The sequence below is a fragment of the Cynocephalus volans genome, chromosome 9 (genome assembly GCF_027409185.1).
Source record: "Cynocephalus volans isolate mCynVol1 chromosome 9, mCynVol1.pri, whole genome shotgun sequence".
Taxonomy (NCBI): domain Eukaryota; kingdom Metazoa; phylum Chordata; class Mammalia; order Dermoptera; family Cynocephalidae; genus Cynocephalus; species Cynocephalus volans.
In genome coordinates, this window is record NC_084468.1 from 92,450,207 (window position 1) to 92,476,292 (window position 26,086).

Genomic DNA, 26,086 nt, shown 5'->3' on the forward strand with positions numbered 1-26,086 from the left:
TTCAAGACAAACATGAGTTACCCAGGTGAACAGAAGGACATACAAGTAGAGAATTATGGCTGGAACCTAAGAGGCTGAGGGAACAGCACTGAGGAATGAGCTTGGAAAAGAGAGTAGAGTCCAGATCATGAAGAGCCTTATGAACCATTATTAGGGTTTGAACTCTATGTTGAAGGCAATGGGAAGTCATACAGGAATTTTAGTAATGATCAGATTTACATCTCAAAAAACTGATTCACTGGTGACTTCTGTGACAATAGCTGGATAATGGAGATGGAGAGAATTTTAGACCTAGTCAACAGGGTGATAAACCAAACAACAACTTTTCATATAATTTCTTGCCATTAGTCAAGAAGGTGAGAGGATTTACTATCAAACGGGCTGGACGGTATGGAGGAAAGTGTAGAAACACTGTAGATACACAGCCTTGCATTTGAATCAGGGTTCTGCCACTGTTAGCTGCAGGATCTTGGCAAGTCACTTAGCCTTTTTGGCCTTAGGTTTTTTACCTGTTAAATGTGTAACAATAATTCATTTGAATAGTACACTTAAAGTGTTGTTGAGAGGATTAAGTTATATATATATGTATGCTTTATTCATAGCAGATACTTATTACAAGATAGTTTCTTTCTTTTCTCTCTTCCTCCTCTTTCTTTTCCTCAATTACTCCTTTAATAGAGGAGCCTTTTACAACATGTTACAATTGTACAGATTCAAATATAAAAGGGAGACTTGTCCCCAAATAGGGCGTAAGGTAGGGCTTTATAGTGTTCGTGGTGGTGTATTTATGATGGAGCAGTGATTTATACCAGTAATTATTCATACCGGGTCACATACTCTTCTAGCAATCAGATAAAAACTATGGGTCTTTTCTCTCAAAAATATAACATAGGTAGGGCCGGCCCATGGCTCACTTGGGAGAGTGCAGTGCTGATAACACCAAGGCTATGGGTTTGGATCCCTATATAGGGATGGCCGGTTGCTCACTTCGGAGAGCATGGTGCTGACAACACCAAGTCAAGGGTTGAGATCCCCTTACCAGTCATCTTTAAAAAAAAAAAAAAATATATATATATATATATATATAACATATGTACAATGCTTTACATATAATTTCAATGGGTTCAAAGACCTCCTAAAACTCATGATGAACTGTAGCTTATGAAGTTTTCCTTGTACCAATTCATTTAATTTTTAAATTTATAAGTGACTTAGTGTTTGTGAATATGGCAATTGGGATCTTCCTATAGATTTATAGATTTGTGTTTAACAATAGTTTATGCTTTCAAACAAGTCCTCCCAGAAATGGCTATGTGGAATCTTAAATAGAAAAGTTTGCTTGAAAACAATTCTTATTCTTGGAAAAATATACTGGCTCGCACTAGAGGATAAGTCTCTTCTGATAAAATTCCCTTATCTAATACCACTATGTATCAGGAGCTCTACTAAGTCTTGTGGTACATTTTCCTTTGATCTGTGATATTTGGGAATTGAGTTTCAGCAACAATCATTTATCAACTTCTGTTTACACTAGACAACTGAGAACAGTAAACATACAGTGTCCAAGCCACTGGTCATATTACACAAAGTATATTATGTTCTGAAAAGAATGTATACAATAAAAACTCAGATTCAAAACACAGTTAGGACTGTGATGGATCACAGCCAAGTTCCAACCTCTCGAGGTCAAGCGGGAGGGCAACTATGGTTAGTTTCTTATTCAGTCACAAACATTCCTGTGGTAAAGAGTAATTAAATGGTAGGCTGTAGAGGGCAGGGTAGGTATGTAGAATAACACATACTGAGACAAGATAACTTTCATCCTGCGTCAGGTCATAAATATAAGTGCCAGAGATCTCAAGATTCAGATGATAACTTGGCAGTTTTTCCTAGAACCTGGAAATGAGCTCGCTCTCCCTTTTTAAAAACTGCTTATACCTTACCACATAATACTTTTAGTAAATATGTTAAAAAACAGGCAACCAAAGTCTGGATTATGTGTTTTAAGGTCCTCTTTACTACAACTCCTACATTGCTTTTTACTTCACAAAATATGAGAATAGGGACTCCACAGGATGGTTTTTAGTTCATGGATCCTTCAAAGTGTATTGTCTTCTACCACTTAACAAAACAGAGTTACATAGAGGAATTTTCACTGTTACTTTTAACCTTTATATGATGTCCAGCTTGATCAAGTTAAATTAATATCTAAAATATTTCTTTATTATCTGATATAAACCATAGACTAAAACATTTCCTGACAAGCAAGGCAAGGAAAAAGTCAGGAAGAGAGTCAAGTTTAACCATAGATAGTGCTTATAGGTATAACAAAATCAAGAAAGAATTTCTTGCATACTCGGAACTGATAAAGGAGATTCACTTCCCATTTTTATCTATGAGAGTATGTCAAAAAGTTTGTGGAAAAACAGAATTAAAAGATAATACAAATCTCTTCATGAACATTTTGAAGTATCCTCGTAAATGCTTAAGCTACAATTACAAAGAGGCCTAATAAATTTTCTGACAGGTCAAAGGTCTCATACAAAGTGGTTTAAAAGTGTCATATTAATCTGAGGAACTAGGTAGGTACTACCTGGAGCTTGAGAAGTTTACTATAGGGACAACACTTATACTGAATTGGTTTAAAGTGTTATTGGTTTAAGGGTTATTCTGTCTTTTTGGAGCACATACTGGTAGTAGGATAATCTCAGATGCCTGAGACCAGAGGTTAGATAAAGGGCCTGAGCAAAAGAGCAGAAGGGTTAAAGAGACAAGGGTGCCATGGTCTGAATTTCTGTGTTCATCCCAAATTCATATGTTGAAACCCTAGCCTCCAAAGTGATAGTATTAGGAGGGGGGGCCTTCTGGAAGTGATGAGGTCATGACAGTGGAATACTCATGAATGGGATTAGTGTCCTTTTAAAAGAGACCTAAGATAGCTCTGTTGTCCCTTCTGCCATGGGAGGACACAGAGAAAAGACAGCTGTCTATGACCCAGGAAGTGAGCTCCCCCAGACACTGAATCTGTCAGTACCTTGATCTTGGACTTGTTAGCTTCCAGAACTGTGAGGAATAAATATCTATTGTTATAAGCCACCCAGTCTACAGTATTTTATTACAGCAGCCTGAATGGACTAGGACAAAGGGAATGGCAAAAGGTAAAGGCTACCAGTGATCACCACAGTATCATACAACTTGATTTAGCTTGGTTAAAGGATCCAGGAAGTAATGGGGTAGGAGGAAAGAGGGGGAAAGCCTCATATTACTACTGCACAAATTAACTTCCAACCTAACATCCAAAGACCCAATAACCTTGGCCTCCAGGGAAGTATAAATGAACACAAGTGGACTATTATATTATTTTTAAAATAGCTGCAATGGCATGCCTTGCTTATAATGAATCTGATAATTTTCAGATGAAAACAGACGTCACATTTTACATTTAATCATTACAAGCTATGTGTAGAAAGCATCAACCGCTCACATTATTTAGTTATGGAATATCCACAAAAATCATCTCTTATCTTGGCTTCTGAATCAAATGTTATTCAGAAAAATATATATGTATATTGTGCTCTTTTTTGTTTTTGGTTTTGCTTTATTTTGTTTCAAAGGAAAGAAAAACAACAGTCTACATGAATGCAATTAGTCATGATGTTCAGATGAACATTTCTTTTGACGACAAAAGAAAAGATTGATTTTGTGCCAAGATTATAACATTTTAAGAGTAAGATTAGCTGTCCTTAGTATTTTCCAAAGTTGACAATACAAAGTGAGATGTAAAGATTCCTTCAATTTCTTTTTCAGATAACCTTTTGAATGTGTCAGGAATGAAATCTTAGTGGTCTCATAACCACAAGATATCTAGGCAGAATTGATAGTTATTTTTAAAGTCTTATGAGTTTCAGTGACTAACATGGCAATGTGATATTTACACTTTTTCTTAAGGACTTACTAAAGTTAGAAAGACACCATTTGGGGCTTTCATCTTGTTCTCGTCCACGTTGTTGCCAGTTTTCCAGTCTAAGATGCATCACTATCTCTAGAGTGCATCCTACTATATTATTTTCCCATGGGGAGAAATAACCCAATAATACATTAAGCATGCCATTGTACTAAGTCATCATTCTCACTAAACATCATAATTTACTTCTAGGAAAGAGATGGATTTACTATGGAGTTTTGTCAAGTTGAGATATGTGAGACTTTAACCTTAAGTTGGGAGTAGGGTAGTGAGTAATGCTTGCTATGGGTATCAAAACAAACCATACGTTTTATCCTAGATGACATTTGATTAATGTTAAAAATCAAAATTCTCCTTTAAATCTGAGCAATCTGCTCAAGATATAAAGATGTCCTTTTAATATCCTTGTTCATTTAATACATGATATGGATAGTAAACTTTCTACCTTTCCCTATTGATCTCAATAGATATTGCCTTAATTCCCAGACTTATACACTTGTTCTCTGGGATTAATTCAGCATGTTTCATTTTTGTGAAAAGTATCTTTTATAGGGCTTTTTGTATATATCATGCTGGCATGTTTTCTGTCTATGTGCAGATAATCTAATTCTGGCTTAGCAAATGAAGATGCAATTTCTCATGTGAGTTTGAAAAAAATTTATTATTTTTGCAACGAGACAAGAGTGAGACCTTGCCAAGTTTTTCATTTTAAATGCGACATAATTAAGGCTTCAACTAACTTTACAGTTTTTTTTTTTACAAAGGTCTTTCTACTTTCATAAACCTTATCAATAGAGGCTGCCTATACAAGTATTTGTTTACTTTGTGAAATTAAACTTGGCCAAATAGTAGAAAGAATCAGCACAAAATTGGATTCAGTTTCGAATCCAATTCAGTTTTGAATCCAATCCTTGGAGCAGTAACATACATTTCAGTGATTTAGGACTTCATTTTACTATCGTGAGATTATACGACTTTCCTTAAGGCTAACATAACTTTGCTCACAGCATATCTGCATATACTTGATAATACAATAGTTCACTGCTTTATTTAACCCTTAGGATAAGGTGAATTAAGGAATAATTCATAAGTGTGACTTAGCAGGAATTAATTCTGGTCCAGAGAAACCTCTACATGGGACTTTAATTAAACTAAGATCTAGGTAGTGCTTCTTCTTTGTTCTATTACTGGGGAAAAGCAATGTTTTATCTAGATAAGAAGTGGCGGATTTTAAAGGTTTCTGATGTACTTAATGTGAAAGCAAATCTAAATACAAAAAGGGAAGTGGCATTGTAAAAAAAAAATCTCAGCAATAAACTGCTAATCAATTGTAATTACAGGAACTTGTTAATGAATACATAATTAAAATGGTATCATATATCTTCTGATTATAGTTTTTCAGGCTCATGAATAGGCTGTATTTCTCAGATCTGTTCTACTTGAGTTTAGACAATATATTCAATACATCTGGTCATTATAGTAATTTTTTCACACTTGTATTACAAAAGACACTTCAGTGCTAATTTGTAATTTGTAGTGGGTGATTTTAATGCTGTCATACACTAGACAAGTGGTTCATTTATTCTTTCTTGAAGTGGCTCAATGATATTTTGCTACTTGCTAAATTCAATATTAAAAGACTTTTTCTTTTACTGAACTATATTTCACTTAATATTTTCATTGGTTGCATTTTCAGACTACATCTTTTACCAGGTCTTAACAGAAGATGTAAATCTAGAATATTACAATCAGTGCCTACTGTTTGGCAAACAAAAAGTCCCCTAATCCAAATATAAATTTAACATAGAAATCATACACATTTGTAATGAGAATCTGTAACTGTACTGACTATAATTGGTAACCTGCTTTGTTTTCATAGCATTCAACTGTGGCTGTCTTAATCTTTTCTCAATAGGACTTTGCCAGCTGCCAGCTATAGTGTACTGATTTCAACTTAGAAGAAAAGCTGCTACTTGCTTGAAAATCACTTATTTATTTATTTATTTTTTAACGCCCCTAGAGGTAAAATAGGAATAACTCTTATGAGATCTTCTCCACTACTGTCTGACCAAAAATTGTAGGGTTTAGATGAACTGGTAATAGTAGGGTATCCTGAACACACTGAACCCTAGATCTTTTCTTTTATTGAGATAAAATACATATAACAAAAAATTTGTCATTTTAACCATTTTTAGGTGTACAACTGAGTGGCATTAAGTAAATTCACAATGTTGTACAACCATTAGCACTAGTTATTTCCAAAATTTTTCATCATCCCCAAAAGAAACTGTACCATTAAGCAATAACTCCATATCCCCCTCCCCCCAGCTCCTGGTGACCACTAATCCACTTTGTCTTTATAAATTTGCCTGTTATAGATATTTTATATGAATGGAATCATACAATATTTGTTCTTTTGGTGTTTGGCTTATTTTGCTTAGTATAATGTTTACAAGGTTCATTCATTCCTTTTTATGGCTGAATATTAATTTTACTCCAAAATGTAATATACTACATTTTGTTAATTCATTCACTTGTTTATAGACACTTTAGGTTGTTTCTACCTTTTGGCTATTGTCAATAATGCTGCTGTGAGCATCGGTGTACAAGTATCTTGAAATATCTTCCTGTTTTCAATTCTTTTTGGTAGATACCTAAGAGTCAAATTGCTGGGTCATATGGCAATTCTATGTTTACTTTTTGAAGGAACCACTAAATGTTTACTCAAGTTCTTTGTCCATTTTTTAATTTGGTTGTCTTTCTGTTGTTGAGTTGTCGGTGTTGTTATTGCACAGAAATACAACTGATTTTTGTATGTTTATATTGTATTTTGATATTCAATCTTTATCAGATATATGACTTAAAAATATTTTCTCCCATTTTGTGGGTTGTCTTTTCACTCTCTTGACAGTATCCTTTAAAGTGCAAATTTTTACTTTGAATAAAGTCCAATTTATTTGTTTTTTTCTTTGTAGTCTATGCTTTTGGTGTCATATTCAAGAAACCACTGCCAAATCCAAGGTCATAAAGATTTATGGCTATGTTTTATTCTAAGAGTTTTACAATTATAGCTCTTAAATTTAGGTCTCTGGTCCATTATGAGTTAATTTTTGTATATGGCATAAGGTAAAAGTCCAATTTCATTCTTTGGCATATGGATATTGAGTTGTCCCAGCACCATTTGTTGAAGAAGCTATTTTTATTTTTTATTTTTTATTTAATGATTTTGGCAACCTTGCTAAAAATAAATTTTCCATACATATGAGAGTTTAGTTCTGGGCTCTAAATTAAATTCCATCAGTCTATATGTCTATCATTATGCCTACTCCACTGTTTTGATTACTGAAGCTTTGTAGTAACTTCTGAAATCAAAAGTGTTAGTCCTCCGACATTGTTCTTCTTTCTTAAGATTGTTTTGTTTATTCTGGGTCCTAGAAATTCCATATGCATTTTAGGTTGAGTTTTTCCATTTCTGCAAAAAATGTCATGAGGATTTTGATGGGTATTGCATTGAATTTGTACATTGCTTTGGGTAGTATTGTCATCATCACGATAGTAGTTCTTCCAATCCATGAACTTGGGATGTCTTTTTCAATTATTTTGATCTTCTTCAGTTTCTTTCAGCAATATTTTGTAGTTTCAGTGTACAAGTCTCACTCCTCCTTAAATTAATTTTCTAAGTATTTTGTTCTTTTTGATGCTATTGTAAATGGAGTTTTTTTTCTTACTTTTCTTTTTGAATTTTTCATTGTTAGTATATAGTATGAGTTATCTATTGACGTGTGTGTGTGTGTGTGTGTGTGTGTGTGTGTATGTTTTTACCTTTATGGTAAAATTAGAATAAATATAAATGTAGAGATTAAGATGGGTAGAATGTCTGGAAACATGTGGCAAATGTAAGAAGATTAAATCATATAGGATCTAATAAGTATTAGATACCATCTTTCAAATGGTAGTGCTTTATGAAAACAGAACACTAAGCTTGTTAGAACTTGCAGCATAAAAGTTTATTTTGGGTCTTGTCATCCACTGGAAAGAACTACTATGAACTGTGAAAGATCAGAATAAGCCTGATTTTAAAAACAGGAAAAGTGGAAGTATTCAGGCTCAAAAGCCTTAATAAGAGCTCATTGAGTTGAATGTATAGCCTATAGAATCATACAGATTTGTGTTTCAATCCTGGCCATGACACAAACAAATTAGATAAACTTTGAGCCTAAGTTTTTCCCATGTGTAAGAAGTATAGAATAATGACTCCTCATGGAATTGTTATGAAGGGTAAACTAACATAGTATATGTAACATACTTATTACAGTACCTACCATATAAGGACCAGTCTATTATTATTATTATTATTGTTGTTGGGCTTTCTTCTTAAGGTTGCATATTACTTGGAACCTAGAAATATGTGATTTTCAATAGTATTTTTGTGTAATGAATTTATTGCTATTTACTATAATTGAAAATTGACACTTTTCATTGGTATAAGGTAATACAGATTAATTAGTAGCAGCACTATAGGGTATTGTGAAAATAATACTAATAATAATTTAACAACTTACATCAAAATAATATAGATACCATCACTTTAGTTATAAAATGTTCTCATTTACTTGAAATTAACATTAAAGTGGTCAGTTACTATACTGACTTTCTCTGAAATAGCTATATTTAGATTGTTCCCTTTAGATGCTAGATACAGTTATAGAAAAGATGGGTCAGTGATTTGATTTATGATTTATATCTAATATCCACTCAGATACTTCTTTAGCATGGTCAGTTAAGCTTCATCATCAAGGCTGATTTTCATTTAGCATCAAAAGCCAATGCTACCATTAGCCCTGTACTTCTGAGACAAGGATTGTTAGATGCTTAGAATGGCCTATGATCAAGTTTTAAAGTTCTCATCTGACTACATTTTCAGTGACCACATTTCTGGATTTTTCAGTTTATATAGACATAAAGAAATATGCATATTGGGGGGCAGATATCATATGGGGGAGTGGATATTTTATCTCTACTCCTGGTTTCCTGATGGAAATTTCCCTAAGCATATTCCTGACCTTTCTTTTTATCCCTCTATTCACTCTATCCTGGGAGGGAGAAGGATTTATTTGATTGATAAATTTGGGAAGGCTCAGCTCTGTCCTTCTTCTCCATGAGAAAAAAGCTGTCTGCAGGTATCAAGCTACCTCTGCTACTTCTCTAGCAGCAGATTTTTTCCTCCCTTTAGAGAAAGGGCCTGTACTGGTTCAATGTTGCCTATACCTAGATATGTTCTCCGCCTACTTCTGTTTTTTTATTTTTATTTTTAATTTTTTTTAAGCAAGCCCATTTGGCTCTCATATTAAATTGTATTCTCGAACTTGTCTTTTATTTAGAAAAAAATAAAGGTGTTATTTTTTTCCACCACATACAACTCTTTTTCAATTTGCTTAGAATATAGCCGTAGAAGATGGAAACTATTTTATTGTTTCATGTACTCCTCATATCTGAAAGTTGATATTCTTCCTAAATTTTCTATCATCAAAAAGCTTTGAGCCTCTAGTAAACAAAACTCCCAAATCCAACATATTCCATTATGACCAGCTTCCAGAACCTACACTCCAGTCCTACTATTTTCCTCCAATGGAGGGAATTCAAGCTACTTCTTTGCAATTTCAAAAAGCAGTTAAAAAAACCAAAAAAATTCCTTAAGCTATTATTTGGCTTTTTCTAAGCTTACTGTTGATCCTGATGTTGAACAATGAGGGACAAATGCTTGAATTAAAGGCAACTCTTCTATATAAGAAGATAGATCTTCAAAGCTCATTTCATTTGTGGCAAACTCCTGAAGAAACATACTTTTTGACAACTTATATAGTAGGCAGGTAAATAACTAATCTTACATGTATATGACATTTCTGAGTACACTTACCTCAGCTGTGTGCTTTGCCACATGCCCCACAATGACAATGACCTTTCCTTTAAAGTTCTGGAGCATAGCAGTGTAAGGGCCCTGGGTAAGCTCCCCTTCTGCAGTGAACGCAGCGCTGAATGGAATGTTGATGCTGCCTGAAATGTGACCTCGAACAAAACTGAGAAGGAAAGTTTAAGGAAAACATTTATTTGTGTGTAGACTTGAGAGTCTGAGAGAAACTCACAGACATCACTGATTTTCAGAAGATAGTACTAACGTTGTCCCTGCCCATGTGAGTATTTTACCATAAACGAAATAAGGCACCTCTGGAAAAAAAAAAATTCAAATTGAAAATGAAGTGGAAAAGAGAAAGGAAGAAGACTACTAGCCAAAGATATAAAGAAACCCTTCTTCGTTAAATAAAGAATTGTAAAAGTGATCCTGACACAGTAAAACAATGGTAATTGCATGGTTACACATTATTCATGGTTTGCAGTCCTTTACTACTACCACCATCATTTTAAGGCTTTGAAAGTGATACAGGCAAGTGTATATTCTCAGGTCTAAATTGATACTGCAAAAGACTATCCATTTTGGGCAAATAATTGCTAAATGGGACTCTACTTAGAATTGTTAGAGGTCATTAGCACTAGTTGGAAACATTTCTGTTGTTTATTTCTCAAGTAAACTGAAATGACATTTCCATTATTTCCAATTTTATGCTCTCTGAACGAGGTGACCTCTTATTGTTTTTGTACTTTAGAAGGGTTCTGATGGTTTCCTTGACTGTTACTTTTAATTTAGGAATTAAAAACATTCATTGGTTTAAAATATTTAGAAATAGCATAAGATTTTGAAGAAAAAAATATGCCTCAGAAAGTAATTAAAAGTACAATTAAAGGAGTGAGAGTAGAACTCTGGAAATTGAAAAAAAAAGATAAAAAGGTAATTCTTTATATAGAATCTAGAGAGGAGCTAGAGAGGAAGATATTCTTAAATATAATTCATTACTCAAACAACTCCAGATAAATGTAAAATAACAATTGTGAAAACTGCTCTGAAAGAGATGTATATGATGCTTAATAGATACATCAATTTGGGGAGGACAGGGAAGTTTTTCATGAGAAAGTGATGGCCGAGTTAAAATTTGAAGAATTAATAAAAGTTAATCAGGCAAAAAGATGCAATGGAGGTAGGATAGTGTAGTGAAGGGGATAAAACTTTCAGGCAGAAATATTAGGTGCATAGTGGGGAGGCATTTGGTCAATTAAGAAGATGAAGGAAGGCCAGTATCAGTGGAATTTAGAGAGCTCAGAGGAACACGAGATAAGATGAGCCTGGAAATGGATGCAGAAGCCAGACCACGCAGGTCCTTGTAGGCCATGTTGAGGATATTGGTCATTATCCTAAGAGCAAAAGTCAGCAAGTGTTTTGCACAGAAGAGTAACATATTAGATTTGCTTTTTGTCAACAATTTGGAGAAAGGCTAGGAGAGTGAATGTGAAGACCAGTTATAAGAAGTTTAAGCAATATTTTCTTCCCTTTCTTAACAATCACAGATAACTAACATAAAGAAATGTTTATGTGTTCAGCAGAGGCATTTTTTCCTAAACTTCCACTTTAGCTGTGTTATTTAAAAAATGTAAAAGTATAGAGTTTTAAAAGGTTATGACTCATAAATCATCACTGCATAAGGGGGAAAATTCTAATTATTGACATGAGAATTTTTCAATTGTCCCAGAGTTTGTAGGCTCATCTTCTTTTAGAATACTACTCTCTGTCTCTCTCTTTCTCTGTCATTACTGGAGAGAGGAGATATTTGAGAATCCTACTCTCAAGAATGATGGTGGAGATTGACCACATATTTTACATTTAAAATTTTCTATTCAGCTGCTGCACCATTATTTTTTTCTTTAAAGAAAAGCATTTAGCATTAATAATGAGAGAAAGAATCATAAGTAAGTTCTGAAAAATAAAGAGAGAGATAAAATCAACACTAGCATTCAGTGGACATTGTTTAGTTAGTCTTACTAGAATGGACAGACAATTTATAATCATGAGCAGATTACCCTTGAACTTCATCAGCACTAGTTTCTCAAACATTTATAATTATTCAATATTTTCAGGTACAGTTTTCATGAACAGTAATGACTTCTTTCTCAGAGTATACTTACTCTGATGGCACTTTTTTTTTTTTAACTGATAGTAACTTTATTTTCAGTAAAGATATATCTTAAAATGAAGATTTTGATAACACAAACTAAGAACTTAACAGCCCATATATTCTCAGCAAATGTATCTACATCTGTCAAGTCTAAATCAATTGAATCAGCTGTGAACATGTGCCCTCATCAGCTGTGAACATCTTTTCTTTGTAGTGCTTTTACAGCAGTAAAAGTAATACAAATCTATCCTAGTCAATTGCTGCAGCAGACATGTTTGGGTTGCCTCTTCACTTCCCGCTTTCTTGTTTGGAAGATTCCCCACCCACAGCCCCTGATGAAAGGGTGAGCCTAGGTTGTTAACGTTTGTATAAGACGACCATGCAGACGACCAACGCTGAAAAGACAGCAGGGAGGGGAGGGTGAAGGTAGATACCTGATGCAGTCTGAGCCAATCAGATTCTTTCCCTTGCCAATCAGAAATAAAAGACATAAGACACCGCTTAGACTGGGTTAAGCTTTACAATGTACAGTCACATTTGAGCTCCTCTTAAATGTAGTTTGTTCAGCTACCTATTAGAAAATTAGAATCATCTGACTTTGGAGAAAAAAAATTGTTTACTTTAAGAGATAAATTCTGTGAATATTTGGTTTAAAAAAGTGCCCATCTGTACCCAAATATCCAATATCCAATAACCATATCTAAAATCATAGATGACCATCTGGATAATTTTGTGGGCTCAGTAACACCTATTTATTATGTGCTTTAAAGAAGACTTTAGTCTAAACTGCCCTTTAGTCACTAGAAGTATGTAATAAACTTGTTATTACCCTAAAATTTTCTATTGGTTGTGCTTTATGGTTTGATGTTTTTTAAAAAATCTAGATTATATGTTAAAATACTTGACAAAATATGATGGCAATGGAGTATTTTTGGGAAGAGGAAAGTTATCCAAAATGCAAAACTATTCCAAACCATTTTTAGGTTACTCTTTGGAAGACAGGCACAAAACCTTAAACCACGCTTCCCTTATTCTTAGTTTAGTTCAACCAAAAAGTCCTGGAAGACATTTAAGAACATTCATCCAAGAATACCCCTGTCGTGAAACTTCTAGCACAAAAAAAGGTTGGTTAAGCATGAATGCTTGTAGACAGTGTGGTCAAACCTCTAAACCTTCTATCCTTAACTGCATTACTGGCAAATAGCAGCGGAGAATGAGATTGGCCTAGTTACATTTCAGTATATATGTGATGAACAGTCTCTTTTATTCAAATAAGTTGGACAATAAAGACAATTTTAGCAATTTGAGGACCTTTTTTCCTTGGGAATTATTTAAGTTTCACTGCCTACAATAGAAATTCTCATGTGATACACTATAAGAAGTAAAACTTCTTTAGGCAACTTCTAAACATCTGAGAAGTGGTCAGATTATATTGTAAAGGTAGGTATTTCAATATGTTTTTCACTTTTTGAGTCCTTCATAATCACAATAAAATATTAGGCATTTGAAAAATGAGCAAAGAACAGATTTCTGTATATTTTGTGTCAATTAGACAGAATAAAAGAGGTAAATAGAAGACAATATCTGACATATGACAATGGTGACTCTAAGTGATCACAGTTGAGTATGGTCAGTCCTGAATTAAATCTGGCAAGGAAAGCAAAATGATAGAGAATACGTTGAGATAAGCACTTTGTCCACATGCTAAGGACTTTGATTTTATTTCTTTGTATTGCAGTGGAAGACAGATATGTATAAATTCTTCACACCAAGGTAGTGTTAGAGATGAACATGCAACAATACATATTTTATGATTATGACTGTAACTTCACTGCTTTCCTCCTATTCTAGACAAAAATTTTAATTCTCTACGTTCACCTTTTATACTCAAAAAAGCCACTGTTTGTCAGCATAAACACAAGTATGAGGTAAATAACACTCACCTTTAAAGAGGTTCTATACTGTGTATATACAGTATTGAATATACTGTGTACTATCATACTGTATACTATCCAAGAGCTAGACATGATGCTATTTTACAAACTAAGAACTTGAAAAGCTACAGCTCAAAGTACCCAGTTTAGAGAATATTAAGGAAATAAAAGTATTTATGTGGTAATTAGCCCCAATCATATATACATCTAGATAGTGTAATTTCAACAATACCCATTACAATTTTTGGTTTGGTTTTGGCAAAAGTAGCAATGGCAACCATAAACGCTATTTTTTAACCTTCCTTTGTTCATAAGAAATTACAATTTTTGATGACACACTTGAAGGAATTAAAAGATAAAAAAACATAACTAAAGAAGTCAGCAGTAATTACAATGAAATCTCTAGTATGGAATAATAATAGTTATGAAAGCATAAAAACATTCATTTACTGTAGCAGTCAGTTGGCCAGGTGTTCAAATGGAGCTGTTTACTACACTGACTACACTATTGGATATATTCCCATAAGCATATGATTTTTCCGTGGCTCATGGTGATTTTACATTATACATCTAACCTTGTCTTGCAGTAAGCTGTACCCCTCTCCAAAAATATACCACTCAGCTCAACATCCCATTTGGTGGACATTACCAAAAGCATTCAAGTGTGCACTTACAATGAAAATAAAATTTCACATTAAACAAAATCTGGGAGACCAATGAACAAATAGATCAGAAAAAGTTCTGTAAATTTCTTGTGCCAAAAGTGTTGGATTATCGGCACAGTATTAACAGGTATGGATGATGTATGTTATCTTCTAGGTTTCTAAGGTATGAAGACTTTCCTGTATTTATAAGTCACTCTACATAACAATAGTGTAAGTAGAAATGCCATACTTTAATCAGGCAGATAGAAAAAAATCGGTTCTAAGAATGATAGAGATACGTTAAATAGGTAAATGCTTATTTGTGGGAGCTAAAAATAAATAAATAAATAAACACACAAACAAATCAAGGGTTGGGGGGGGAGAAGACAGAACAACTACAAAAATTCCTTGAACTATTTAAGTCAAGTGAACAGAAGATGATGGGGGGAGGGGAAGGGATGGAGAGGAATGGGTAAAGGAGCATGAAAATCAACTACGATATATATTGAGAAGTAAAATAAAAAATATAAATAAATTTAAAAAATATATAAAAAAAGAGACTGTTGATTTAACTCTAATATTGTAAGTTTCTTCTGAATTTATGTGACAGTATTTCTATATTATTATAAGCTTTGAGAACTAACTCTGGGGAGAACTAACTTTGAGGATTAACTCTGGGATCTTTTAAGTAAAAATCTGTATTAATATGGAAACTGATGATGGTGATTTTAAATGGAAACAGTTCATTTATTGTCCAATTGCTTGAAAAAGAAAACAAATGCTCCTACTTGTCAATGTATTTGTCTTTTGTTGGAAGATAAGCCAACTATATTATTATTTTATTTTTTTAATTTGACAGGTAACATTTTATGTATTTATTGTGTACCTCATTATGTTTTGAAGCAGATATAAACTGTGGAATGGTTAAATCTAGCTAATTAATAATTGTATTACCTAACACAGTTATTATTTTTGTGGTGAGATCACTTAGCATCCACTCTCTTTGCATTTTTCAAGAATACAATAAATTGTCATTAACTATATATAAAAAAAAGAACAGTGTTTTTGGTGGGTACCACACTTAATGATATCATACCTCTATAGACAAAAACACCAGTATTTCACCAGGCCTTTTATGTTGGCTTGTTTGCTGTGTTAATTAATTATAATTGGCATTAAAGATCTTTAAGCCCAACTACAGGCTATACCTTCAGTAGTATATCAATAGCTAAAAAGGAATATAGAATTAATCCTACAATTTCCTCATATATAACACAACTAAATAGCATTTATAGATATAAAAGTCATGCTTAGATATCATCATTCTCCCTGATAAATCTATTGCTGCTGTCTTTAAATGGTATTATTATCCCCCAAATCATCCATTCTAAAATCTTATTTTCAAAATTTTATCAATGGCAACATCCAACATTCTACTGCTCTAATAAATCCCATCCTCCCACCATTATTCCTATTAATGCTTGCCAATTTCAGACACTGATTACTCTGAGCTTAGACTATTACAGTGGCTGTTTTCTCCAATTTTGGCCTTTTCCATTGGAAATCTATTTTATTCACAATATTATCAGGTTAAAATTTTAAAAACAAAGTATTCTGAAAATCACATACCTGCTGAGAAACCGTCTACGGTGTCTTTAGGACAAAGTCCAAATTTCTCAGTTCAGCCCTCATGATTAGGACCTAAGTACTTCAATTCCAAGCAGTCCAAATCATGTACTGTTACCTATATATTTTTTGTCTAGCTTCTGTAGTTTTCGCTGCCTAAATACCTTTTCTCCTTATTTTTGAGTGTTCAGATATTATCCATCCTTCCAATGTTTCGTCCATGAAAATTTTCCTTTTCATAGTATGTGTGCTTCTCTCATGACACCAATTTGATCTTGTATAAAATATACTAATGGACATGACTTCCATCAAAAGTCTGAACAACTTATGGGAAGGATCTGCATGTATTTCATCTTTGAATCTCTTACAATGCCTAGAATGTAGCTTAACATGTTTGCTGAGTAAATGAATTTCAGAATTCTTCCAAGTCTAGTGTAATTTGTGTCAGCAACAAATATGCTAAGGTGCCTCCTGGCCTTCCCATCCAGTGGCACTGCTATTTAACAATGTTGCAAATGCCACAATATAGAGTTTCCCTTTGTCAGCACACACTTTGAGAAAAGGGAAAGAAACAGAAACAAAAATCATTTCTCTGGATTTCTGCAGCATAGGTACTGATCTAAAGGACCCAGTAAAACTGGTTTATTTTAGGGCAAGAGATCTCGATCTTCATGACAGCAAATATAAATGAAATTTATGTACACCAAATCTCTGGATCATTCCATCCTTCTTGCCTTGTCTATGCTATTACATCTATTTCCATCTATCCTTCAAACTGCATTAAAGTAATTTATCTGAAATGCAAATTTGAGTATGTTACTTACCTGATTAAAATTCTTTAATACCTTCTCATTGCCTTTGAATAAAACCCAAACTTCTTAGCATGTTATGCAACATTCTCCACGAAGTTGCCTTTGTCTACTCTAGTCTCATTTCTAATCCTCACATATCCAGCCATGTCCATCCAGAAAACAGGCATACCTTATTTTATTGTGCTTTGCTTTATCATGCTTGGCAGATATTGTGTTTTTTACAAATTGAAGGTTTGTGGCAACTCTGTGTCAAGCAAGTCTAACTGCGCCATTTTTTTTTTTTTTTTTTTGTGACCGGTAAGGGGATCATAACCCTTGGCTCAGTATTGCCCGCACCGCACTCAGCCAGTGAGCGCACCGGCCATCCCTGTATAGGATACGAACCCGCGGCCGCTGCGCTCCCAGCGCCGCCGCACTCTCCCGAGTGAGCCACAGGGTCGGCCAAACTGCGCCATTTTTTCAGTGTGTGCTTACTGTGTGTCTCTGTGCCACAGAGATTACCTTGGTAATTCTTTCATTATTTCAATTTTCTTCATGAGTATTATACATGTTATGGTGATCTGTGATCAGTGATCTTTGACGTTACAATTGTAATTGTTTTGGGATCTATGAACCGTGCTTGAATAAGACAACTAACTTAATCAATTCAATAAATGTGTGTATTCTGACTGCTCTGCCACCTGGCTGTTCCCCATCTTTTCTTGTCTCCTCAGACCTCCCTATTCCCTGAGACACAATAATGTTGAAATTAGGCCAATTAATAATCCTATAATGGCCACTAAGTGTTCAAGTGAAAGGAAGAATTGCACATTGCTTGCTTTAAATCAAAAGGTAGAAATGATTAAGCTCAGTGAGGAAGGCATGTTGAAAGCAAAGATAGGATGAAAGCTAGGCCTCTTGTGCCAAACAGTTAGCCAAGTTGTGAATGCAAAGGTAGAGTTCTTGAAGGAAATTAAAAGTGCTACTCCAATGAACACAAGAATAAGAAAATGAAATAGCCGTGTTGCTGATATGGAGAAAGTTTTAGTGGTCTGAATAAAAGATCAAATCAGATACAACATTCCCTTAAGCTAAAGAACAATCCAGAGCAAGGGCCCAACTCTCTTCAATTTTATGAAGGCTGAGAGAGGTGAGGAAGCTGCAGAAGAAAAGTTGAAGCCAGCAGAGGTTTGTTCATGAGGTTTAAGGAAAGAAGCTGCCTCCATAACATAAAAGTGTAGGTGAAGCAACAAGTGCTGATGTAGAAGCTGCAGCAAGTGATCCAGATGATCAGCTAAGATGACTGATGAAGGTGGCTACACTAAACAACAGATTTTCAATGTAGAATAAATAGCCTTATATTGGAAGAAGATGCCATCTAGGACTTCCATACCTAGAGAGGAGAAAGCAATATGCCTGGCTTCAAAGCTTCAAAGGACAGGCTGACTCTCTTGTTAGGGGCTAATGCAGCTGGTGACTTTAAATTGAAGCTAATGCTCATTTACCATTCCAAAAATCCTACGGCCCTTAAAAATTATGCTAAATCTATACCAAAGAGACATCTGTACTCCCAAGTTTACGTAGCACCATTCATGACAGCCAAGATATGGAATCAACCTGGGTATCTCGCGACAGATGAATGGATAAAGAAAATGTGGTATATATACACAATGGAATACTGCTTAGAAAAATAATGAAATCCTGTAATTTGCAGCAGCACTGATGAGCCTGAAGACATTACATAAAGTGAAATAAGTCAGGCCCAGAAAAACAAATACCGCTTGTTCTCACTCATATATGGGAGCTAAAAAGAAAAAATTTAAACTTTTAGAAGTAGAGAGTAGAACTGTGGTTACTAGAGGCTGGGAAGGAAATGGTACAGGGGTGATAATAAGAGGTTGGTTAATGACACAAAAACACAGCTAGATAGGAAAAATAAGTTCTAGTGGTATGCAGTAGTGCTAGGCATCAATAATTAAAAATAATTTATTGTATGTTCTCAAATGGCTAGAAAAGAGGAGCTCAAATGTCCTCAGCACAAAGAAATGACAAATTTTTGTGATGATGAATATACTAACTACACTGATTTGATCATTACACATTGTATACATGTATTGAAATATAACTCTATACCCCATAAATATGTATAATCAATGTTGCAATTAAAAAATAAATTCCTAAAAAAAATTATGCTAAACCTTCTCTGTCTTGCTCTATAAATGGAACAACAAAGCCTGGATGACAGCATATCTGTTTACAGCATAGTTTGCTGAATATTTTAAGCCCACTATTGAGACATACTACTCAGAAAAAAAGATAACATCCAAAATATTACTGCTCATTGACAATACACCTATTCACCCAAGAGCTCTGATGGAGATTCACAAGATTTATGTTGCTTTCATGCCTTACAACATTTATCCTGCAGCCCATGGATCAGGAGTAATTTTGACTTTCAACTCTTATTATTTAAGAAATACATTTCATAAGGCTATAATTGTCATAGACAGTGATTCCTCTGATGGATCTGGGCAAAGTAAACTGAAAATCCTCTGGAAAGAATTCACCATTCTAGATGACATTAAGAACATTTGTGATTCATGAGAGGAGGTCAAAATATCAACTGTAAGAGAAGTTTTGAAGAAGTCGATTCCAACCTTCATGGATGACTTTGAAGGGTTCATGACTTCATTAGAGGAAGTAACTGCAGATGTGGTAGAAAGAGCAAGAAAACTAGAAGTGGAGTCTGAAGATGTGACCGAATTGCTGCAATCTCATGAACAAATTTGAATGGATGAGGAGTTGCTTCTTATGGAGGAACAAAGAAAGTGGTTTTTTGAGATAGAATCTACTCCTGCTGAAGATGTTGTGAACAGTGTTGAAAGACAACAAAGGATTTAGAATATTATATAAACTTAGTTGATGATAGCTTTGGAAGGGTTTGAGAGCACTGACTCCAATTTTGAAAGAAGTTCTACTCTGGGTAAAATGCCATAAAATAGTATCACATGCCACAGGGAGATCTTCCATGAAAAAAAGAGTCAATTGATGCATCGAACTCACTGTTGTCTTATTTTAAAATATTGCCATAGACACCCCAACCTTCAGCAATCACCACCCTAACCAGTCAGCGGCCAACAACATTGATTCAAGAACCTCCACTAGCAAAAAGACTATGACTCGCTGAAGGCTCAGATGATCATTTTTTAGCAATAAAGTATTTTTTACTTAAGGTATGTACATTGTGTTTTTAGACATAACGCTATCGCAAACTTAATAGAGTACAGTTTAGTGTAAACATAACTTTTCTATACACTGGGAAACCAAAGAATTCATATGACTTGCTATATTACAATATATGTTTTATTGTGGTGGCCTGGAACTGAACCTGCAATAACTCTGATGTATGTCTGTACTTCTAATCCCCTGCACATGTCTTTCTTACCCTCTGTGGGCCCTATACACTAGGTTGTATTTTGTTTTTTGTTTTCAGTTTGAAATATTCTTTCTCCCTTCTTTGCTGGGCTAACTTCTACTTGTTTTTTAAGACCCATCTCAGGCATCACCTGGTTTAGGTGTCCATCCTTATATTCCCTTGACATTTTGGGTATGCCTCAGACATAGACCATTTCACATTGTATTGCACTTATCTACTCAATGGGTCTATTTTAGCTACAAGACTGTGAGCTTCTGGTCAGCAGAGACTGTGATTTAATTCTATACCCCCATTGCCTTGCAAAGCATATCCTCAAACAGGACTGGCTGGCTGATTGCATGGTACTGTATGGCACCCTAGGAATTGGGGTTATGGATGGGTGTCAGAGCAAACAGCAGCTCTTCAACAGTTAATGCATTTCTTATAACTATTAATCCAGACACTGAAGACATTTCCTCAGCAGTGACTATCATATACCCTCTCATTATACATGGTTAATTCAGATACCATGAATTAAATTTTAATACAACTAGATGAAACTTTTAATTTGGGTAGATTGAATCTAAACCCAAATGAGATTAAAAAAAAATATTACTAAACTTCCTTATCATTATCTATCCCACTCTGACAACAAGTATCTCTAAATTACTTCGAAGAAATTTTTAGAAGTTAATTCTTAAGGCATTGAGACAAGAATACGTCTAGCACATTCACTAAAGATGAACATGATATAATAACGAAAACAACTGAGCTTATTTGTTTTTCAAATTGAAAAATCTAAACCTAAGGTTGTCTTTCCTATAGATTTTGATATTAAAAAAAGAATCAAAGGTAAGAATTTTACAAATAAAGTTGTAAAAATTCAGCCCGAGTTTAGGCAAACAAGACTAACATTCCTTCAAAGTATTTCTGTTTACAGATAACATTAGTTTGACCCACATTTACATGACTAAGACTACTCTTAATATAAACTTCAGGAAATCTGAAATCCTAAGTATTTAGAACTATTAAAGAAAACAACAGTTTGGCTTGTATGTTATCTTTGAAACTATTAACATTACTTAGGAAATTTATGTTGCTACATGAGAATCATTTTCCATTGTTTCTTTTTAAAATGCAATTATGGGCTGGCCCCTTGGCTCACTCGGGAGAGTGCAGCACTGTTAGAGCCGAGGCCACGGGTTCAGATCCTATATAGGGATGGCCGGTGCACTCACTGGCTGAGGGTGGTGCAGACAACACCATGCGAAGGGTTGTGATCCCCTTACCGGTCAAAAAAAAAAAAAAAAAAAAAAAAGGATAAAATGCAATTATTGTTTGCTCCAAAATCCCCATGATATATTGAAGAACAAAAATATTTGTTCTGAACCTTTACCTAGATTAACATTTCATGTTTCTTTCTTATTAAAAAACAAACAAAAGTAAACTACGATTTCAACAAAAACTTTGCTGGTTAGCTTCCCTAAGCCTTTGATTTTAATGTTAAGGGTTTAGACTAGATTTTGTCTAGGTTCCTTCTTATTCTAAAGTTTGTGCATTATATTTTTATTGTCAAGTGGGTGAACTCTGTCTTCATGTCCTTCAGCTGTCTTTTTCTGTACTCTCTAGTCACTTGGCCCCCACTGGGGTTAGGGGTCATTTCCTAAGATTGCTAGTGTCCTAATGTGCCTATCCTCAGCTACAAATGCAAAAACTGGTAACAGATTAAAATATTACCTCTTTCAGGGTATTTATATTTTAACTGGAAATATTCATACTACAAACTAAATGACTGAAGCTTTAGCAGTAGAATTTCAGGCATCAGGCATGGGAGTGTTCTGAGAGGTGGTAAAGCTGACTCTTAAATTCATTGGTAGAAATTAGCTTATTTTGCTCAAGGATAGATAGTCTCCCTCCCTTTCATAATCAATCATTTCAATTTTTTACATAGGTAAAAAAGATGGGATGACACCTAATCTTAGCCATTCATCTCCTGAAAGCACAATTTAGAAAAACAAAATTTTCACCTTTATGAAAATGTAAGAACTGTATTATACAAAGTCTACCAAATTAAATGACTTATAAAAGCAAAGTAGAAGATAAAAACAGTATAGGAAGACTATAAACAATTTGGAAAATATTGTAAATAACATTTTAAAAACAACTTTCTTCCTTTGGGGAAGGAAATGTTGTTATAGAAAGTTTCTTTTTTTCCTATACTGTGTATGATTACATTTTATGGCAAGGGAGAAATGAAATTATTTCAAAAATATGCTAGAATTAAATACTTAGACTCTTCATACACAGATTGGCAAAGTCACATAAATCCTAGAGTTTAACTGCAGAGATTTACCTTGGTGAGAATTAAGAGTTACTCTGCAAAGATGATTACTTTAAAAAATATTACTAGGATTGCAATAGGCTTTAATTTGTTAAGTTTTAAAACAGCAGCATCTTAGTAGCTTTAGGGAAAATTTAATAAAAAAGAATTCAAATGGATTAAATCTTATAAGTCATTATAGTAGGAAAGAACCTATATAACATATTTCCTCCTTCCAAGTATTACAATAGCTTTCCAAAATTTAAAACAGTTCAGTTTTCCTTGGTTTTGTGGCTGCATTTGTATAAAGACAACCACAGGTAGATTTGTTCTGTTGGTATGTGGGATTAGGCTCTCTATACTTACAGGTACTATAGGTAATAGCTGGGTCTGTGTGTAAGATTTGAAGGAACGTCTATAGCGTCAATTTTCACTGTATTCTCGATACTAGTAGAGACCTAATGATACCCAATGACTCTTGGAAAAGAGTTTAGCTTTTGGCTTCTCTCAAAGCACCATGAGACACAGGTGCCAACCTTTGATATTTAGAGATGTGACAGGTGCAGATATGTGGCAAAGTGAGAGGATACAGGAAAGAAAAAGTTAGAATCACTGTGAGGATAAATGGCCCAACTTTAAGAATGCTTTAGTTTTAAAATGGACTTTCAAAAAGGGATTTAGAAACTTTCACAAGTTGGACCCTTCGGAAGGGCATAAAAGATGGGTGTGACATTATTTTCCTTTCTTCATTGCCTTGTAATGGCAAGTGGCACAGAGGAATACTGATTCTCTCCCTTTAGCCCGCCAAGTGTAGATAGTAAAACATCTAAGCCACGTCTCTGTCCAAGTACTGTGGGATGACACAGAGGCACTCATATATTAGGTGACGTATCCATACTCAGGGAACAATGTTCAGGCTAGCTGCTCTGCTTTCTGCTCTTTTGTTTGTATTTATCCTGCAGAAAATAAAGGAGAGTATCAATGAAAAAAATCAGACTATGAGGTTTGGAAAACTTTGGTTGAGTGTCACTTTCATATTGCATGTGTTTTTAAATTTCAGTAGTTAATTAAATTATTTGAAAGGAAATATCAGAGAAGTGGCATATACATAAACTGTTTTAATTATTTTGGTAGTAGTCTTTAAAATTAAAATAGGATAGTATATAATATACTTTTTAAATCCTTTAAGTAACAGATCAGTAGAATTTCTAGAGCAGGGGCCCCTGATCAGTCAACTGGAATTTAATGCCACTTTTGGGAGTCTACTCACCTACTTTGCTAAGGAATTTCCCATATCCTTGAAGCCTTAACAGCCAGAAACACTGATATTTATACTCTTCCGAAGTCAAGGGTCTCACAATTTAGGGAAAATAGAAAGTAGCATTTTTCACAAAAAGATGGGGATCTTATTATTTAAAATTGTGGGCTCTTAAATTGTATTATCAGTAACCTAAGATTTTATGAATTTCTGAAGGAGTTCAGTAAATGTATGGGTTGAATTTCATTTCAAAAAGTGGGATTAAAAATATGCACTTGAAAATTTGTTATATGCTAATTTCAGCATATAAGAAACCACCAACCTGCTAACCCTCGTTAATAGCACTTATAGTTAGTAAATGCTATAAATGTGAACTTATGAAGAAAATTAATTACAATAAATTCTCCATTTACATTTTATATGTTGATTTTCCAAGAAAGGTTTTATTTTAAAAGAAAGTCGCTCTGTAAAAAAAAAAGTATGAAAACCATTTACCTAGACTCTAAAGAACTGAGAATCAAGGCATTCTTCATGAGAATCTAACAAATGAGGAAAATATAAGAGGAAAGGTTGAACTGTTAGTATTTTGTAGCTGTTTATACTTTAATGCCAAACAAAATCACTGGAAGTTATGGTATGTTTATAGTAAAATCTTAGTGAAAAATAAATTATACTCAGTGAAAATGGATGTTTTCTATTAGCCAATGTTTTGAAAATTATAATAAATACAAGTTCAATGTTGAGATCTGGCAAACTTTTTCTGTAGGCTAGAGGTAGACCAGGCATATACTTACTCTTCATCTTTGCTAAAATTCCTATCATAACATGAAGGATTCAAATGCCTTCAAGAACAGCAATATACACCAGAGAAACACAGAACCAAGAATATTCCAATATTCTGGTAGTGTTCGAAAAACATTTTAAGGTTTCTGGTATGTAATGTAATCTTATGAAACCTCATGCAAGACCATTCTGGCAAACAGTTTAAGAGTAATTTAGCTATTTGAATTCAGAGGAATTCCAGAAATGTTCATTGTTTTTACCACATATCCTTTAAATGGAAAGTAAGCAATATGAATAAGGTAGTACCACCCTTTAAAACCACATATGTAAAGGATACTCTTCACTATTTCGGATGTCAACCACCAGGAGCTTTGGTTTACTGGATTTTGTTTTCTTGATGGGTGTTTTGAAGTGGCCTGTCACTGTGAGCTCACACAAGTCAATCAGGTCCTCTGCTGAAATCCGGGGTGATACTTCTGATTTTAGGTCATTTAATGGGATGGATTCTCTTGACTGAAAAAAAAAAATGTACAAACAACAAAAATATTGAGAATATTATAGAGAGAAAAACTATATCCAATAATAGAATATCTTCAGGTGCTTAATACCAATCAATACAGAATATGGGAGAACAGGAAACTGTATCTCATTTTAGCAGTTTATTGTATAACTGTATTTCTTATTATTGAGGTTTACTTCTTTATTAGTCACATCTATAAAGAAAGCATTATTTATTTATTTATTTTGGCTTCACTGCAAGCTCCTGGTTCAAACATATAGAAAATGATGAGGCAGATTTTTCCTTATGAGAGTGCTGTGAATCTTTAAAAACAGCTCCTTTAAGCACATTTTACTTTCCTTCAAGTAAAAGTACTGGTCTTACAAATAACATTAGTTACAACTCAGGCAATAGGAGAAACTGCATTGTAATTCAGTACATATATTAATTAAAGAAACTGGCTTTAGTATATGTGTTGGACTTATATATTATGTTATGTGTGAATGGCTGAGTGAAAAAGAGATTCTCAGAGATTAATAAAGAGCAAGCTAATGCTTTCTTAGATAGTAAACTAAATTGACAATGTATCTTAATTGTAAAAGGGATAAAATCAGACTCCAGACTATTAAACCAGTACACTGGTCTATGTGTCTGTTATATGACTTGAGACTGATTCAGACTAAGGACAACTTAAAATTATTCTCTCTATTATTTAGTATGGAGAAGGATCCCCCACTCCCTAACAGGCAATGCAATGCAACTCTGCTTAATTCAACATAAATTTATTAA

General features: G+C 34.0%; 1 protein-coding gene across 1 annotated transcript in view; it reads right to left on the minus strand.

Annotated features, from left to right (window-relative positions):
* Positions 1-26,086, minus strand: part of TBCK (TBC1 domain containing kinase) — a 226,077-nt gene that overhangs the window by 10,875 nt on the left and 189,116 nt on the right. The window contains exons 23-24 of the mRNA XM_063108114.1: positions 25,136-25,311; positions 9,882-10,041 (exon numbers count right to left, since the gene is read on the minus strand). Coding sequence (XP_062964184.1) covers positions 9,882-10,041; positions 25,136-25,311 — 336 coding nt within the window. The remainder of the gene's footprint in view (positions 1-9,881; positions 10,042-25,135; positions 25,312-26,086) is intronic.